Below are 18,195 nucleotides of genomic sequence, written 5' to 3'. Positions count from 1 at the left end.
CACTTCTCAAAATATGGGACGATGCCCTTGAAGCAGCAGATGACGGGGAACCGAGTCTCCTGGTACTGTTAGACCTCAGCGCAGCATTCGATACAGTGGACCACAATACTTTACTTGTCCGCCTCGCAGAAGTTGCAGGAGCCACAGATTCTGCCCTAAAATGGTTTACATCCTTCTTAGAGAATCGCTCTCAGACAGTGAAACTGGGAACATTCACCTCGGAATCTCGGGCAGTCTCCTGTGGAGTCCCTCAGGGCTCACCCTTGTCACCAGTGCTATTTAACATCTACATCCGCCCGCTTCTCAATATCATCAGGAAAACGGACCTCTTCTTCCACTCATATGCAGACGACACCCAACTCTACTTTCGCATTAATGGACAGAAAGATCATCATCAGCAACTACAGAAATGCCTCACTTTAATCAATGACTGGATGACCGCTAGCTCCCTCAAACTTAACGAATCAAAAACAGAACTTCTTCTCCTGCAAGCCAACAAAAATTCCAAAATTGAGACTCCGTGGACACCACCCTCCATCCTCGGACAGACCATCTCCCCCAGCACCAAAGTCAAGAGTCTCGGAGTCATCTTTGACTCAGGAATGACAATGGATGCACAAATAGGATCGGTGGTGAGCGGATCTCACCACCTCCTCCGCCTGCTTCGCAGACTCATCCCCTTCATCCCAGAAGAGGACAAAGCGGCAGTTGTGGGAACGATCATCAATTCCCGACTCGACTACGCAAATTCCCTCTACGTAGGTCTACCCCAATACCAGCTTGCGCGCTTGCAACTCATGCAGAACACGGCGGCAAGGCTGTTAACAGGGAAAAAGCCCTGGGAATCCATCTCCCCATCCCTAAAAAGCCTACATTGGCTAACGGTGAAGAATCGGATCACATTCAAGACCCTCTGCCTCACCCATAAATGCATACAAGGAAACGCTCCGCAATATCTCCGGGAAAAAATAAAACACTACACACCGAATCGCAGTCTTCGATCAGCTAACCAAAACCTCCTCCTCATTCCCAAATACCGCTACAAAGCAAAAGGAGAACGTAGATTTGCAGTCCAAGGACCTCGACTATGGAATGCTCTCCCAACCAACCTCCGCATGGAAAAAAACCACCAGGCCTTCAGGAAAAAACTAAAGACCTTCCTTTTCTAGAAGCTGGCTACAGAGAATACATCTAGCGCCTTGAGGCGATTCAGTTCGCAATTTGTAGCGCTTTACAAATTATTCATTCATTCATTCATTCATATGGGCACTGATAAGGCTGCATTTGATGGGCACTGATGAAGCTGCATTTGGTAGGCACTGGTAGGCTGCATTTGGTGGGCACTGATAAGCTGCATTTAGTGGGCACTGGTAGGCTGCATTTGATGGGCACTGGTAGGCTGCAATTGATGGGCACTGGTAGGCTGCATTTGGTGGGCACTGGTAGGCTGCATTTGATGAGCAATGATAAGCTACATTTGATGAGCAATGATAAGCTACATTTGATGGGCACTGGTAGGCTGCATTCTATGGGCACTGATAAGGCTGCATTTGATGGGCACTGATGAAGCTACATTTGGTGGGCACTGGTAGGCTGCATTTGGTGGGCACTGAAAAGTTACATTTGATGGGCACTGGTAGGCTGCATTATATGGGCACTGATAAGGCTGCATTTGATGGGCACTGATGATGCTGAATTTGGTGGGCACTGGTAGGCTGCATTTGGTGGGCACTGATAAGCTGCATTTAGTGGGCACTGGTAGACTGCATTTGATGGGCACTGGTAGGCTACAATTGGTGGGCACTGGTAGGCTGCATTTGATGGGCACTGATAAGCTGCATTTAGTGGGCACTGGTAGGCTGCTTTTGATGGACACTGGTAGGCTGCAATTGGTGGGCACTGGTAGGCTGCATTTGGTGGGCACTGGTAGGCTGCATTTGATGGGCTCTGATAAGCTACATTTGATGGGCACTGGTAGGCTGCATTATATGGGCACTGATAAGGCTGCATTTGATGGGCACTGATGATGCTGCATTTGGTGGGAACTGGTAGGCTGCATTTGGTGGGCACTGATAAGCTGCATTTCATGGGCACTGGTAGACTGCATTTGATGGGCACCGGTAGGCTGCAATTGGTGGGCACTGGTAAGCTGCATTTGGTGGGCACTGATGAGGCTGCATTTTATGGACACTGATCAGGCTGCAATTGGTGGGCACTGGTAGGCTGCATTTGGTGGGCAGTGTTAGCCTGCATTTGATGGGCAGTGGTAGGCTGCATTTTATGGGTACTGGCAGGATGCATTTGATGGGCACTGATAAGCTGCATTTGATGGGCACTGGTAGGCTGCATTTGGTGAGCACTGGCAGGCTGCATTTGATGGGCACTGATAAGCTGCATTTGATGGGCACTGGTAGGCTGCAATTGGTGGGCACTGGTAGGCTGCATTCTATGGGCACTGATAAGGCTGCATTTGATGGGCACTGATGATGCTGCATTTGGTGGGCACTGATAAGCTGCATTTGATGGGCACTGGTAGGCTGCAATTGGTGGGCACTGGTAGGCTGCATTCTATGGGCACTGATAAGGCTGCATTTGATGGGCACTGATGATGCTGCATTTGGTGGGCACTGGTAGGCTGCATTTGGTGGGCACTGAAAAGTTACATTTGATGGGCACTGGTAGGCTGAATTATATGGGCACTGATAAGGCTGCATTTGATGGGCACTGATGATGCTGAATTTGGTGGGCACTGATAAGCTGCATTTAGTGGGCACTGGTAGACTGCATTTGATGGGCACTGATAGGCTGCAGTTGGTGGGCACTGGTAGGCTGCATTTAATGGGCACTGATAAGCTGCATTTAGTGGGCACTGGTAGGCTGCATTTGATGGGCACTGGTAGGCTGCCATTGGTGGGCACTGGTAGGCTGCATTTGGTGGGCACTGGTAGGCTGCATTTGATGGGCTCTGATAAGCTACATTTGATGGGCACTGGTAGGCTGCATTATATGGGCACTGATAAGGCTGCATTTGATGGGCACTGATGATGCTGCATTTGGTGGGCACTGGTAGGCTGCATTTGGTGGGCACTGAAAAATTACATTTGATGGACACTGGTAGGCTGCATTATATGGGCACTGATGATGCTGAATTTGGTGGGCACTGATAAGCTGCATTTAGTGGGCACTGGTAGACTGCATTTGATGGGCACTGGTAGGCTGCAATTGGTGGGCACTGGTAGGCTGCATTTGATGGGCACTGATAAGCTGCATTTGGTGGGCACTGATGAGGCTGCATTTGATGGACACTGATGAGGCTGAAATTGGTGGGCACTGGTAGGCTGCATTTGGTGGGCACTGGTAGGCTGCATTTGATGGGCAGTGGTAGGCTGCATTTGATGGGTACTGGCAGGATGCATTTGATGGGCACTGATAAGCTGCATTTGATGGGCACTGGTAGGCTGCATTTGGTGAGCACTGGCAGGCTGCATTTGGTGAGCACTGGCAGGCTGCATTTGATGGGCACTGATAAGCTGCATTTGGTGAGCACTGGTAGGTTGCATTTGGTGAGCACTGGTAGGCTGCATTTGATGGGCATTGGTAGGCTGCATTTGATGGGCACGGATAAGGCTACATTTGATGGGAACTGGTAGGCTGCATTTGGTGGGCATTAATAAGCTGCATTTAGTGGGCACTGGTAGGCTGTATTTGGTGGCCACTGGTAGACTGCATTTGATGGGCACTGATAAGCTGCATTTGGTGGGCACTGATGAGGCTGCATTTGGTGGGCACTGATAAGGCTGCATTTGATGCATAGATCTCTTGTATCATTTCCGCAGTCTCTGACCATCTACTGTATCATGTCTGCAGTCTCTGACCGTCTCCTGTAGTATGTCTGGAGCCTCTCTCTAACAGATTCTCTAACAGAAGCCCTCTCTGTGTCCATTAGAGAGACCCCCCTCCAGGTCCAACTAGAGTACTCTCTTCCTGTATTTTGTTTATTGTTAAGAGTTAATGGGAGGATCCCAGGGTAATGAAGACTCCTTAGGGGAGCATCTCTGTGTTTGGGTTGTTGCCATAGAAACATTTGTAAAGGGGAGGAGTAAGTAAGATGACCACGTCCAAGTGGGGGCTCCAGAAATATTTCTGCACCCAGGCGTCTGTGACCCTAGGATCGGCCCTGCTGCCATGCACAGTGTTGGCTGCTACCTGCCAAAGAAAGATATAGATTAACATACCCCCAGCCTCAGGCAATTTTCTGAGGATATTTAGTTGACAGGTTGCAGGCAGGAAGGGGTTGAAGACATAAAAGGTAGAGGAAGCCCTTTTGATTGCAAAAATCATTGCTTTGGGATACTATGACGAGAAGGATCACACTTGAGATCAGATGAATCTGTTCTTTTGGAGAGATTGCATTATCAAATTCTATGGCATGTTAAGAGAGCTTTTTTTTTCTATTGGTCATTGGTCATTGCAAACAATATGTGTTTATATTGAGTACAAAAAAATGCAAAAAGACGGAAGCAAGATTTCTAAAAAAAAAAATTAAAACCGAAAAGAAAACGTGACAATCAATTAAAAAAAAAGTGTCATCTTAGTCTACTACAGGAAATCTGCCGTAACATTATAACTCTCCCATACATACAGCAGCTGGGATTAACATACTGTATGTACACATAGCAAATAAAGTAAAGGCTATGGAAAAGGGCATCTCAATTTACATAATTGCTTCATCCCTGGACCAGTGTCTTACACTAGGAAGTAGATGTTGGTCCTGGATTATGCCTGAACAGAGATGGTGTTGATCTTCTGGGAAGAAAAGAAAAATAGTCCTGTAGAAATTTTCACTGCAGGGATGCCACGTCCTCTTCCTGTCTATAAATGTCCAGCACACAAGGGGTTGATAGCTTAGGGCCTCTGAGCTGAGTTCAATAGAAAAAGCCCCCAATGGGGACATGATCCCTCCTCTCATCCATTGAGCAAAGTTCTTTCATTGGATGTAACATGAGAGAATATTGTGACTCATCAGAATCTGCCCCATTCGGAGATCCTTTCACAGACCAGGAGGGGGCAGCTCCTCATAAGGAACTTTCTATTGAATTCAATCCATGTGCTGGAGGTTCAGAGACAGGAAGAGGACGGGGCATCCCTGCAATGAAGATTTCTATGGGATCCAGTTACCTGCATGATGCTGGACATACTTCACTACCTGTAAGTTAGGCCAATGTAGGGCTAAAAATTATTTTAGCTAAACTTCAGCTTTAAGATTTTAAACTTGACAGAATTGGAGACAGAAAGAGCAGGCATGACAGAGAAACTAGGACGCAGAAAAAACACTTCCCTATTATGTTACACATTGTGGTGAGAGGGATTTTAGTAGAGCAAAGCCAGTTTTTTCATCTCCCTACAGCTAGTTAGAAGCTAACTGGATTTTTGGTAGGGTCAACTGGCATTTTTCGACACTTGGAATGTTTTTAAGGATATACAACATGGGGAAATGTACATGTATTGCAGTGATGTAACGAATATGTTTTTGTTTTACCCCAACTCACACTTTAAGACCAGCTCTAATTTTATTTATCTTTAAAGACTGTGAGTAAAAACGTTTATGTACTTAATTGGGGTTTGTGATAATCCACCTCACCTAAATGACTGTGATAAAGTTCAATGAGGCTACAAATTGAAAAGGCTGCAAACAGAAAATAGGTCATTATTATGTCTGATTGTAACTACACCAGAACCTTGAAGTTATTTTTTCTAGTAAGCGATGTAGCTTATAAAAAGGCACCTTACACAAGAGATGAATGACCCTAGAGAGGAAACTCAGCAAGAATTGGTTATTTGTAACAAAGCAGTTTCCATATTAAATGTGCAGGTCTGGAACATCTAGACAATACTCCCATTCATACTATAAAAGTTTGAATAAAATACTGAACAAAAGGACTAAACATACTAAAATTTTATAGAAAACCCAAGTACCAAAAACTCACAGAAGCAACTTGTTTTGCTGTGTGGGAAGGTGCATTGTAAAAGAAAAGGGCAATTAACCTAAATGATAAATATAACAAAAATGCAATAAATAAAGTAGCAAGGGTTACATAGTTAGTCAGGTTGAAAAAAGACACAAGTCCATCTAGTTCAACCATAAAAAAAAAATAAAAATAATATCAAACAATCCCATATACCCAATCCTATACCCAGTTGATCCAGAGGAAGGCGAAAAAAAACCCCAGGGTATAGGAACAACATTTTTAGGAATAAAAGAAAACTAATATGGCTAAATAGTTTTGATTTCTTTTTAATGCATAAAACTTATACTTTCATTTATCTAAAGGTTGAAGGCACAGAACATTACTTTAGAATACAAAACAAATGTAATCAAATGCAAAATTAAATTTCGCAAAAACGTAAGCTGAAAAGCAGATTCTAATGTTTTTATATTAAATGGAAGACCTACAATTTTCACGCAAATATAATCTAGAAAAAAGAGAAATGATAATATTTAAGATATCGGACATATACTGTTGAAGATCAATACTGCAAGCACCACATGAAGTTCCAATAAATCCTGTCTGCAGTCTATCAAGTGGCAGCTTTTAGGAACTTGTCTTGGCTCCACACTACAAGCAAAGGGAAGCCTTGCTCCATACATAATTTATTACTCTTGGCTGGCTAGATGACAGTCCCTGCCTTTGGTCATACCCTCTGCCATGTTTCACCCGAATAAGCTTATTTGCAGAAGTCATAATAATTTCATTGGGGTGAAATGCATTGGTGGGGTGTGGCCACAGGTGAAAAGTACTCACAAACACCATAACACCTCTACTATTAAGCCCAGTGTGGGTGAAACATGTCAGAGGGATATGGCAATATATATAAGTGTGGGATATAAGTGTAAAAAAAACACATATGGAGCAAGTTCACCAGTATGCAGCCTCCCTATGCTTGCTAAAACGGAAATATACAGTACTTACAAAGCAACTTCATATTAGAAGATGTAGGAGTGGTAGGAACACACCATCAACAGAATGGCGCCCAAAAGGTATTAATTCCATCACAAAAGTCCAATTAATATCCACATACAATATGGATCAAGCAGCTGCAATAACCGGCTGCTGAGGAGCATGCCCTTAGAAACACTAATCCTTGAATCTTCCTGGTCACTAAAGTCTATCATTTATTTTACCCAGCATTCTGAGCTCTAATGTAGGGGGCACTCTAAAACTCCAGAAACTTGTTGGATATACATATATTACTGTGCAAACGTTTTAGGCAGGTGTGAAAAATGCTGTAAGTTATAAATACTTTCAGAAATAGAAGTGTTATTAGTTTATTAATCAATTAATAAAATAGATAGTAAATGAACAAAACAAAAATCAAAACAGCATCAATTCTTCTAGGCACACTTGCACACAGTTTTTGAAGGAACTCAGCAGGTAGGTTGTTCCAAACATCTTTGAGAACTAACAGCAGATCTTCTGTGGATGCCTCAAATCCTTCTATCTCTTCATGTAATCCCAGACAGACTGGATGATGTTGACATCAGGGCTCCATGGGGACCAAACCATAATTTCTTTACTTTTGTACTTTTTTACGCTTAAGATAGTTCTTAATGTAATTGGCTGTATATTTGAGGTTGTTGTCCTGCTGCAGAATAAATTGTGGGCCTCCCCAATGGTATGGTATGATAGATAAAAATCGGCCTGTATTTCTCAGCATTGAGGACACCATTGATCCTGAACAAATCTACAACTCCTAGAACTTGCAAGGAACCTCAATATTGTACCGCTCCCCATCCCTTCAGCGAACAAATTGCCTCCTGTTACAGCCAAATATTTCAAATTTTGACTTATCGGTCCAGAGCACCTGCTGCCATTTTTAGGCACCACAGTCCCTATGTTTTCATGCATAGTTGAGGCACTTAAAAAAAATCTTTACACTTAAAAAGGGTGTGCTTGGTCGCTGTGTTAAAAAGACTGCTGCATCATAAAATCCCTGGAAAGTTGGGATACTAAAGAATAAAAAAATACATAAAGTACGCTGTCAATAAACTTGAGTGCAAAACCTCATGAAGTGAATGTTTGAATAAGTATATAAACAAATGGATACAAAGTGACAAAAAAATTAAACAAACCAGTAAAACAATTTCTGAAAAACATAAAGTCCTGAAATAAAAAACGTTTGATGTAAAAATCTATTATCAAATAAGTTCAAAGGTGTTAAAAAAACAAAAACTGTGTGAATGAAATGTTAATCCATCCATGAATCAACTGTGAAAAATGACAGTGTCCATCCAAAACTGAAAGGAACAGGGAAATTCCAGGCAACCTTGTCCAGCCCTCCTTCACCAGTGTGTTTAAACTAATAGGTGGCAGCTTACCAGATCCTAGGATCTAAATACGCGTGTCTCCACAAAGGGAAATCAGCTGTGAATGATCGCTCTCTGAGACTCAAGCTGGACTCCAGTTCCACCCGCAGGTACAGACATGTCAACCAGGTCCACAGACGCGTGTCCCCACCAAGGCAAATAGGCAAATAGGTTCCTGATGATCAGTCACTGGGATATAGATAGAGCACTGACTTCATGTGCTCAGTTGATACCGTGTGGAGGAGGTAAAAAAACTCATAGTGCATAAAAAGTTGCACTTACAAAAATTGGGTAAAAAATAGAAAAACAGTATGAGCACGGCCACCTGCAGTGCAGTCTATGCTCTAAATGCCACACTACTAGCTCCTTAACCAACGCGTTTCCCATGAATAGGCATCGACTGGGAATTTTTGTTTTTCAGACTTTGTTTCACTTGTTTGTTTCAATTTTTTGTCACTTTGTATCCATTTGTTTATATACATAGGGTATTCAAACATTCACTTCATGAGGTTTTTGCACTCAAGTTGATTGATGGTGCATTTTATATATTTTTTTTATAGTTGAGTCATTTAACCTTGCTTCCACATCGACGGTATGGCTTTTTGACCACAATTCTTCCATGAAGACCACTTCTGGCCAGACAGTAAATGGGTCCCACTGGTTTCCACCAGATCTGTTCTGTTGGCACTACTGGACATCTTCCGATCTCGGAGGGAAGTAAGCATGGTGTGTCTTTCACCTGGTGCATTAAGTTTCCTTGGCCAACCACTAGAACTATGGTCCTCAGCGTTGTCTGCTTCTTTGTGCTTCTTCAAAAGAGTTTGAACGGCACATTTTGAAACCCCAGTCTGCTTTGAAAATTTTGCCCGGGAGAGACCTTGCTGATGCATTATAACTACCGTGTGTCTTGTTGCTGTGCTCAGCCTTGCCATGGTGTATGACCTGTGACATGAAACTGTCTTCTACAACCTCACCTTAGTAGCATGGTTTGGCTGTTCCTCATCCAGTTTTAAGCCTCCCACACTTCTGTTTTTTTTTTAGTTAATGACAGTGTTTCAACCTACATATAAAATTAATGGTCATTAGCACCTGCTGTGGTATAATTGGTTAATCATACACCTGACTCGAATCCTACAAAATCTCTGACTTTGTACAAGTGTACAAAGTGTGCAAGTGTAAGAATTGATGCTGGTTTGAAGCCAAAGTTTAATCACACCAAATATTAATTTGATTGAGATTTTTCTTCTGTTTGCTCATTTTGTACATTTTTAACCCCGGAAGAATTTACCCCCTTCCTGACCAGAGCACTTTTTGCGATTCGGCACTGCATCACTTTAACTGACAATTGCGCGGTCATGCGACGTGACTCCCAAACAAAATTGACGTCCTTTTTTTCCCACAAATAGAGCTTTCGTTTGGTGGTATTCGATCACCTCTGCGGTTTTTATTTTTTGCGCTATAAACAAAAAAATAAGGACAATTTTGAAAAAAACGCATTATTTTTTACTTTTTGCTATAATAAATATCCCCAAAAAATATTTAAAAAAACATTTTTTTCCCTCAGTTTAGGCCGATACGTACCGGTATTCTTCTACATATTTTTGGTAAAAAAAAAAAGAAGTGTTTATTGATTGGTTTGCGTAAAAGTTATAGCGTTTACAAAATAGGGGTTAGTTTTAAGGCATTTTTATTATTAATTTTTTTTTCACTAGTAATGGCAGCGATCAGCGATTTGTATCGTGACTGCAACATTATGGCGGACACATCGGACATTTTTGACTCATTTTTGACACATTTTTGGGACCATTGTCGTTTATACAGCAATCAGTGCTATACAAATGCACTGATTCCTGTGTAAATGACACTGGCGGTGAAGGGGTTAACCACTAGGGGGCAGTGTAAGGGTTAAGTATGTCCTGGGGAGTGTTTCTAACTGTGGGGGGGCGTGGCTACGCGTGACACGTCACTGATCTCTGCTCCCGATCACAGAGAGCAGAGATCAGTGACACTGTCACTAGACAGAACGGGGAGATGCTTGTTTACATTAGCATCTCCCTGTTCGTCCTCTCCATAAGGCGATCACGGGTATCCCAGCGGCGATCGAGTCCGGGGGACCCACGACCCGCCTCACGGGGCTCCCGGCCCACGCACGCGCAATGGCATGGTGGCAAATTCGCCATTTGCCCAGCCGTGCCATTCTGCCGACGTACATCAGTGTGCGCCGGTCGGGAACCGGTTCAAAAATAATTTTTGAAAGCATTCTTACTTTACAGCATTTCTTCACACCTGCCTAAAACGTTTGCACAGTAGATATGTTTTTTTCTGGAAACCTTTTGAACTCCAGTCTATCAGTGGGATGGCTCCAACTTCTCCTACATCTTCAGATTCTTATCCAAAAGACCATGAAGGCTCTTCTGTGCATGAAAGGTAGAGAAGACCAGACCATGCTAAAAAATGTAACAGGAAAAGTAAAGATTTGCATATAATGTTATCCTATGTTCCTGGATCTACTTATTATTTTGACAGGTGGTTTTATTTGAAATTAAACTCTGCACATTTTTATTGGAAGATATCTAATGAACCTATTAATTTGCTGAAGGAAGGAAAATGATTAACTATATTTTTGCTTCATGACAGGGTTCTTTCTACAACCTATAAGCCCAGGGCGGTCCCTGACAATAATGCAGCCTAAACACCAGTGTGGTGTGGATATGTCCAAGACTTGTTTTTAATAAAGTCAGTGTCAACAATATAAAGATGTGCTAACTTACCAATACTGATACTTAAATTGGATCCAGTTCCATCCTTTTAGGTACTTTGCTTAAAGCAAACAGCATTTGGGAAAAATACATTGCATTGTTGGAGAATAAAAATACATTTACATTGGAAATAAAGCACATTTATAGAACATATGAGCAATGACTGTGTATTTTCACTATAGTTGTGCTTTATCATTTAGGGCAGGAATCTAAATAAAGAATTTCAGAGTTTCAGAATGCAGTTATAATTGGATATATCATTTTCAAGGTTCTTCAAACGTGTAATATGCTTGACAACCCAATATTGTATTAAAGGCCAACTGTATTTATAATCTCTTTGTTTTGTTTCCCTCATTTCTTATGTCTGGTACACACGATGAGATTTTCAGATGAACGATCGTCCGTTTTTTGGTTATTTTTCATGCTAGTCTCATATAGAAAATTAAGAGTTTATTAAAGTGATGAATATTCTTGTGCGAGAGAATAAAAAATTCAGGTGATGTAATGTGATGTAGTGTATTTGTATAGTATTTTCGAGGTGAATATAGCTGTATTAATGCACTTGGGAAGAGACAATCAAGTACTGTCCGTGATACTTTTTTTTTATTTATACTAACATACAATTTTACAGGACAAGCTTTCAGAGTATGTCTCCTTTTTAAAGAGAGTCCTGCTGGGACCTTGAAGAAGGGGACATACCCCAAAAGCTTGTCCTGAAAAATTGTGTTTAGTGCAAATAAAAAAAGTATCATGGACAGTACTCAATTGCCTCTATAGTATTTTACAACAGCTATACTGAATAAACGAAAATCCTACCATCTGGTATCGTACGAGAAAACTTTTCGTGCTTGTCCCATCTGATATCAGATGAACTGTCGTGATTGGCTCTCGCACTAAGGATCAGATTAACGTAGAATCTATCTGAAAGCGGTATTTTTCATACGATTGTCTGATCGTGTGTACAGGCCTTTATTTTGCTGTCACAGGATGTCAAAGGTACCTGAAATAAGGTGAAGGCCCCTCAGTTAGAATTTAAAAAAAAGAAATTCCTGGCTTTCCTCTAGACTTCTGGCTTTCCCCCATTTTTTTTAGATTTTCCAGCTTCATCACTTTTTCTTTACGCAGGGGCAACCTGTCCATACCAGGTCTACCCTATGGCTTTTGAACGCTTATGGACCGCTAAAGACTCCGCTCCACACATGATCTCGGTCTTGTATAAGCTGCTTAACTCAGCTGTAGCCAGCCCTAAACCTTTATCAGGGAATGGGAACGTGACCTCCAGTGGGAGTTTTCTGAAGACCAACTGCAGTGCCTATATCATTTAACACATTCTAGCTCAGTAAATGCAGGAGAACAATTACAAAATATTGAGGATATGGTATCATATACCTACAACCCTTGCCCGGATTTACCCGTCTGTTTCTGAACTTTGTTGGAGGGGCTGCAGCCAGAGAGGTACGCTCCTCCATAGGTGGTGGGATTGTTCTCCAATAAGGACCTTTTTGGAAGATATCCGGGATCATATAGCAGAGATCCTGGGCATTGAACTCTGTTTTTCTCCGTTGCACTTCTTTCTCCATGTTCCCACTCTTCCATTTGCCCACTATAAACTTAGTGTTCATCTCATCTTCTTAATGCAGCTAAGCATCTCATTCCAATCCACTGGAAGAGCACATACGTTCCAAGTTGTGAGGACTGGATCGGGAAGTTGGTTGAGATTATGCAGGCTGAGAAGTGGATTGCTTGTAATTGTAATGTAAGGGCACTCAAGACCACCTTGACTCCATCTGGGCAACTTGGAGACGTTAAGTATATGTGTCGATCACAGTCTCTTCTAGTTTAGACATTGCCTTACTTTTGGACAACTTATTCAGGTGAACCAACAATCCTGACCTTGTTATCCCCAGTCTTGTTTCTATTTTGCGGGGTTTTAATAGCTGTCTTTTTTCAGCCTGTGAATCGGATGTTGTTGATGTGTCTTAGATTTTCAAATTGCTTTCCATCCCCTTCGTTTGTTTTTTTCTATTTGGCTAAATCCTGTTAATGTCTGTATTTTTCATCAGACTTGTTCAGCAAATAGTTTTGCCTGTGCTATAGGTCAAGCACTCTCAACTGCGACCTGGCTGCCACTCATCTGATGACTTGTTGGCATGCAAAGGCAACACGCACTTCCATCGCCAGAGTTACCAGTCGGGCCACATTGGCAATGCATGGCAGGGCGAGACCTTCCTGGATCTTCTTCAGGCCGCTTATTTATATTATGTGGGTTTACGAGAACCAGCTTACTTCTGTTTGCACTGACTATATCCATATTGTCACTGTTCTCCTATGTTGTTCTTTTTCTCTTGTTAGGTTAACCACTTAAGGACAGAGCCTCGTTTTGAGATTTGGTGTTTACTGGTTTAAAACGTTTTTTTTTTTTCTAATAGAAAATTACTTAGAACCCCCAAACATTATATATTTTTTTCTAACACGCTAGAGAATAAAATGGCAGTCATTGCAATACTTTGTCACACCGTATTTGCGCAGCGGTCTTACAAGTGCAGTTTTTTTGGAAAAAATACACTTTTTTGAATTAAAAAGTAAGACAACAGTAAAGTTAGCCCAATTACACTGAGTAAATTGATACCCAGCATGTCACGCTTCAAAATTGTGCCCGCTCGTGGAATGGCGACAAACTTTTACCCTTAAAACTCTCGATGTTTAAAAAAGAATTCTACAGGTTGCATGTTTTTAGTTACAGAGGAGGTCTAGGGCTAGAATTAATGCTCTCGCTCTAACGATTGCGGTGATACCTCACATGTGTGGTTTGAACACCGTCTACATGTGTGGGTGCTACTCATGTATGCGTTTGCTTCTGCACGCGGGCTCGGCAGAACGGGTGCTTTAAAAACATTTTTTTTCTTATTTGTTTTACTTTTTATTCTTTATTTTTACACTGTTCTTTAAAAAAAAAAAGTATCACTTTTATTCCTATTACAAGGAATGTAAACATCCCTTATAATAATAAAAAAAAAGCATGACAGGACCTCTTAAATATGAGACCTGGGGTCAAAAAGACCTCAGATCTCATATTTACACTAAAATGCAAGAAAAAAAAAAAAAAATGTTTGAAAAATAATTTAAAAAAAACGTCCCTTTAAGAGCTATGGGCGGAAGTGACATTTTGACATTGTTTCCTCCCTGCAATGGTATGGAGCCGGGTGGGGACCATCTTCCCCTCACTCAGCTCCATACCACACAGGGAGAAGGATCCGACGGCTCCGGTAAGCGGCGGAGGCCACCGGGAGGGGGGGGCCTCTTCTGCCGCCAATAAAAGTGATCTCACGGTGAATCCGCAGCAGAGACCACTTTTATCTGAAAACCAACCACCCACTGAAGAAGAGGATACCGAGATATGGCAGTTAGCCAACGTATAACATCAGATGTATAACAATGGCGGGCGGACGGCAAGTGGTTAATCTGCTGCTTAAAGGGGTTGGAAAGTCAGAAGGTTTTTTATCTTAATGCATTCTATGGAAAGTTAGAGGTTCAGGGATCCTGGATCCTGATAGGACAGCTCAGTGCAGTATGAAAACTCCTCCTACAAGCTTTAACCAGGAGCTGATAGAAGTCACAAGACTGCTATATACTGCTGATGAGAAAAGGTAATTAGCAGTTTATTTTTACTAAAACGATTGCATTTCCATGTTCTGTGTACTGTGGGAGAACAGATATAGTGAATTCAGGGTCCTGGGTTTAGTAACACTTTTACTATTTTTTTGTACTTTTTGTTTGAACGTGCCCTTTTTGGATAAGGGCTTGAGGCACATTGTGACTCGAGGACGTTAAGGTGGTTGAGTCTTCAGTTTGTGGCACTGATTGTCACACCTACTTATGGATATTGAAATGTTTCTTTACCTTTATTTCTGTATTTTTTAAAACTTAAAATAAAGATTACATAAAAAAGACATGACAGTTGGTCATCCTAAGTCTATCCAAAACAAAGAAAAAAAAAAACCAATGAAGTGGAGTTAGCTTTAACGTAATAAATTGACTATTTTAAAATGCATGTAAAGCCATAACATTTTTTTTTCTTTTTTTAGTTTAGGGAAGGGAAGGGTTCAAACCCATATCAGGTTATTTTTTGCTATATTTGTCCTGCTGATGAGATATGCCTTCACGCCTTGTCCTGGAGACAGGGCCGCTGATAAGCCAGTACAACTGGTCCTGTTGTACTGGGCGCAGGACTCATCAGCTAAACAATTGATTTTACTAGACCAGTGGTCTCCAAACTGCAGCCCCAGGGGCCAGATGCAGCCCTTCACTTGCTTTTATCCAGCCATTGGGGCACTATTTCATCCACTGATACCAACAATGGGGCATAATTCCCTCCCCACTAACACCAGTGAAGGCACACAATTCCTCCCAATGACACCAACGATGGGGCACAATTACTCCCACTAACACCAAAGATGGGACACTGTTTTTTCCTGCTGACGTCGGGACCTTTTGTACTCCCAATGGCCACAGTCTGGCCTCCCTAAGGTCTGAAGGACAGTAAACTGGCCCGTTTAGAAAGTTTGGAGACCCCTTTCCTAGACCACACCCCCACTCCTACTCGCTCACCGGAGCTTAAACTACATTTCCTGGGCCCCATCACATCAACAGAGGCCCAGGAGGTGGGATTTATTTCTATTTTTGAGGCATAGGTGGATAAAGTCAGTGACATTGTTCCACTGCACCTTGGGGGGAGGGGGCGGGGCGAAGGCTGTACAGGACCCGAGTGGCGGCTGGTGATCAAAATTTTTTTGGGGGGGCGCAAACGAACTGAAAAATACTAAAACAAAAACATCAATTGCTGCCACTGTGCCATCAAATGCAGCCAGTGTGCCCATCATATGAGGCCAACTGTGCCCATCATATGCAGCCAACTGTGCCCAGCAAATGCAGCCCACTGTGCCCAGCAAATGCAGCCATCTGTGCCCATCATATGCAGCCAACTGTGCCCAGCAAATGCAGCCACCTGTGTCCATCATATGTAGCAACTATGCCCATCATATGCAGCCAACTGTGCGCATCATATGTAGCCAACTGTGCCCAGCAAACGCAGCCAACTGTGCCCATCATATGCAGCCACTGTGCCCAGCAAATGCAGCCAACTGTGCCCATCATATACAGCCAACTGTGCCCATCATATGCAGCCAACTGTGCCCACAATATGCAGCCTCTGTGCCCATCATATGCAGCCACTGTGCCCAGCAAATGCAGCCAGCTGAGCCCATCATATGCAGCCTCTGTGCCCAGCAAATGCAGCCAACTGTGCCTATGATATGCAGCCTCTGTGCCCATAATATGCAGCCACTGTGTCCCCCCCGATCCGCTCGCCCGCTGTCTGCCTGGCACTTACCCCATTGTGGTGGTGGGTCAGGCAGTAGGTGACAGCGGGAGCTGCGGGACGGGTAGCGTGGTTCAGGCTGTGTCTCTCCTTCCTGTTCTGCTAGGCGGCCAATGGGATTGCCTCTGCCTTCAGCCAATCAGGTGACCGGTATTAGATACGCACCTCCAAATTGGCAGAGAGGCGGTTCAGTGTTAGAAAAGCAAATATTAATTTACTTTGCTAACACACCTGGGTGGACTGTGAGCGCAATGCCGCTGTAATTCAGGCGCCCAGCATCTGAAAAGGGTCCGGACACCTGAATAAGGGGTGGCTACAGCGGCCATGGATAGATTTCATGCAATGCAGGAATCTATCCATTTTACATAGAGGGGGTGGCTGGAGAGAGGGGGCGGTGCCTGTGTGCCCTTAATGGACGCACCGCCACTACAGGGCCCCATGATTTCTAACACCAACTCTGTGTGTTACAATGGCCCAGTCAAAGTCCAGACCTAAATCCAATTGAGAATCTGTGGCAAGACTTGAAAATTGCTGTTTACAGACACTCTGCATCCAATCTGAGCTTGAGCTATTTTTGCAAAGAAGAATAGGCAAAAATGTCACTCTTTAGATGTGCAAAGCTGGTAGAGACATCCCCAAAAAGACTTGCAGCTGTAATTGCAGTAAAAGGTGGTTCTACAAAGTATTGACTCAGGGGGGCTGAATACAAATGTACTCCACACTTTTCACATATTTATTTGTAAAATATTTTGAAAACCATTTATAGTTTGCCTTCCACTTCACAATTATGTGCTACTTTGTGTTGGTCTATCACATAAAATCCCAATAAAATACATTTACGTTTTTGGTTGTAACATGACAAAATGTGGAAAATTTCAAGGAGTATGAATACTTTTTCAAGGCACTGTATGTATGTATATACACTCTTACCTTAATTCACTTTCAATCTGGAACCCTCTCTTCCTTGCCAGTTCCATCAGGAAATTTCTCCTGCTTGTTCCCATCTTCCTCTCCACGAGAAACAGGACAATTCCTTTAAATTTCACTTCATAGCGGCAGAAGGAAGAGGAGCCGTGTAGAATTCTGGGTCTCTTTTTGACAGGGATCAGCCCTGACCCTCTAACAAGATCCATGATAGAAACCTATTGCCAGCGTGACCATAAATGAGCCAAACCTTCCTCTGCCAGCTGCCTTTTGATATCACAAGCCATTTATGTCAGTTTTCCTGCTTGCCTGGTGGTTTTACTTTTTGTACATCTGCAGAGATAATTTAGTTTCTGTTCAAAGTGAATTATTTTATAACAACATATAACTAAATACCACCAAACAGATGTTCTTTGCATTACCCACCAACAGTACCTTTCTTGTCCCAGTTACGTGCAATAACATATTTGTCATTTGCAATGTTTTTAAAGTATCTTTGAATGTTATGTAATGCTATAAAAAGAGACCAATAACACATATTCCAAAGTATTGCTATCATTAATAGAGATGAGCAAATCCACCCAGGTTCAATTAGTCCAACCCTGCATGAAGTCCGCAAAACACAAACGTAAAATTGAACACCATTGACATCTATGGGGGGCAAATCTTGATTCTGCATTCTGTGCATTTTCAAGGCTAATATGCAAGCTATTGTATTGGGCACTGCTATGAGGGACATTAAAAAAGCAAGTTTTTATTAAATAAAGTAC

The 18,195-nt window shown here is 42.5% G+C and overlaps 1 protein-coding gene across 1 annotated transcript in view; it reads right to left on the bottom strand.

The window, feature by feature from the left end:
• DNTT (DNA nucleotidylexotransferase) overlaps positions 1–17,634 on the bottom strand; it is a 670,580-nt gene extending 652,946 nt beyond the window's left edge. Inside the window, exon 1 of the mRNA XM_073596073.1 lies at positions 17,432–17,634. Within this exon, the coding sequence (XP_073452174.1) occupies positions 17,432–17,634 (203 nt within the window). The remainder of the gene's footprint in view (positions 1–17,431) is intronic.
• Positions 17,635–18,195: the final 561 nt, after the last annotated feature.

The sequence above is a fragment of the Aquarana catesbeiana genome, linkage group LG08 (assembly GCF_042186555.1).
Source record: "Aquarana catesbeiana isolate 2022-GZ linkage group LG08, ASM4218655v1, whole genome shotgun sequence".
In the NCBI taxonomy this organism is placed as follows: Eukaryota; Metazoa; Chordata; class Amphibia; order Anura; family Ranidae; genus Aquarana; species Aquarana catesbeiana.
Note: the sequence above shows the minus strand (reverse complement) of the source record. Positions and strands in the feature narration are given on the sequence as shown.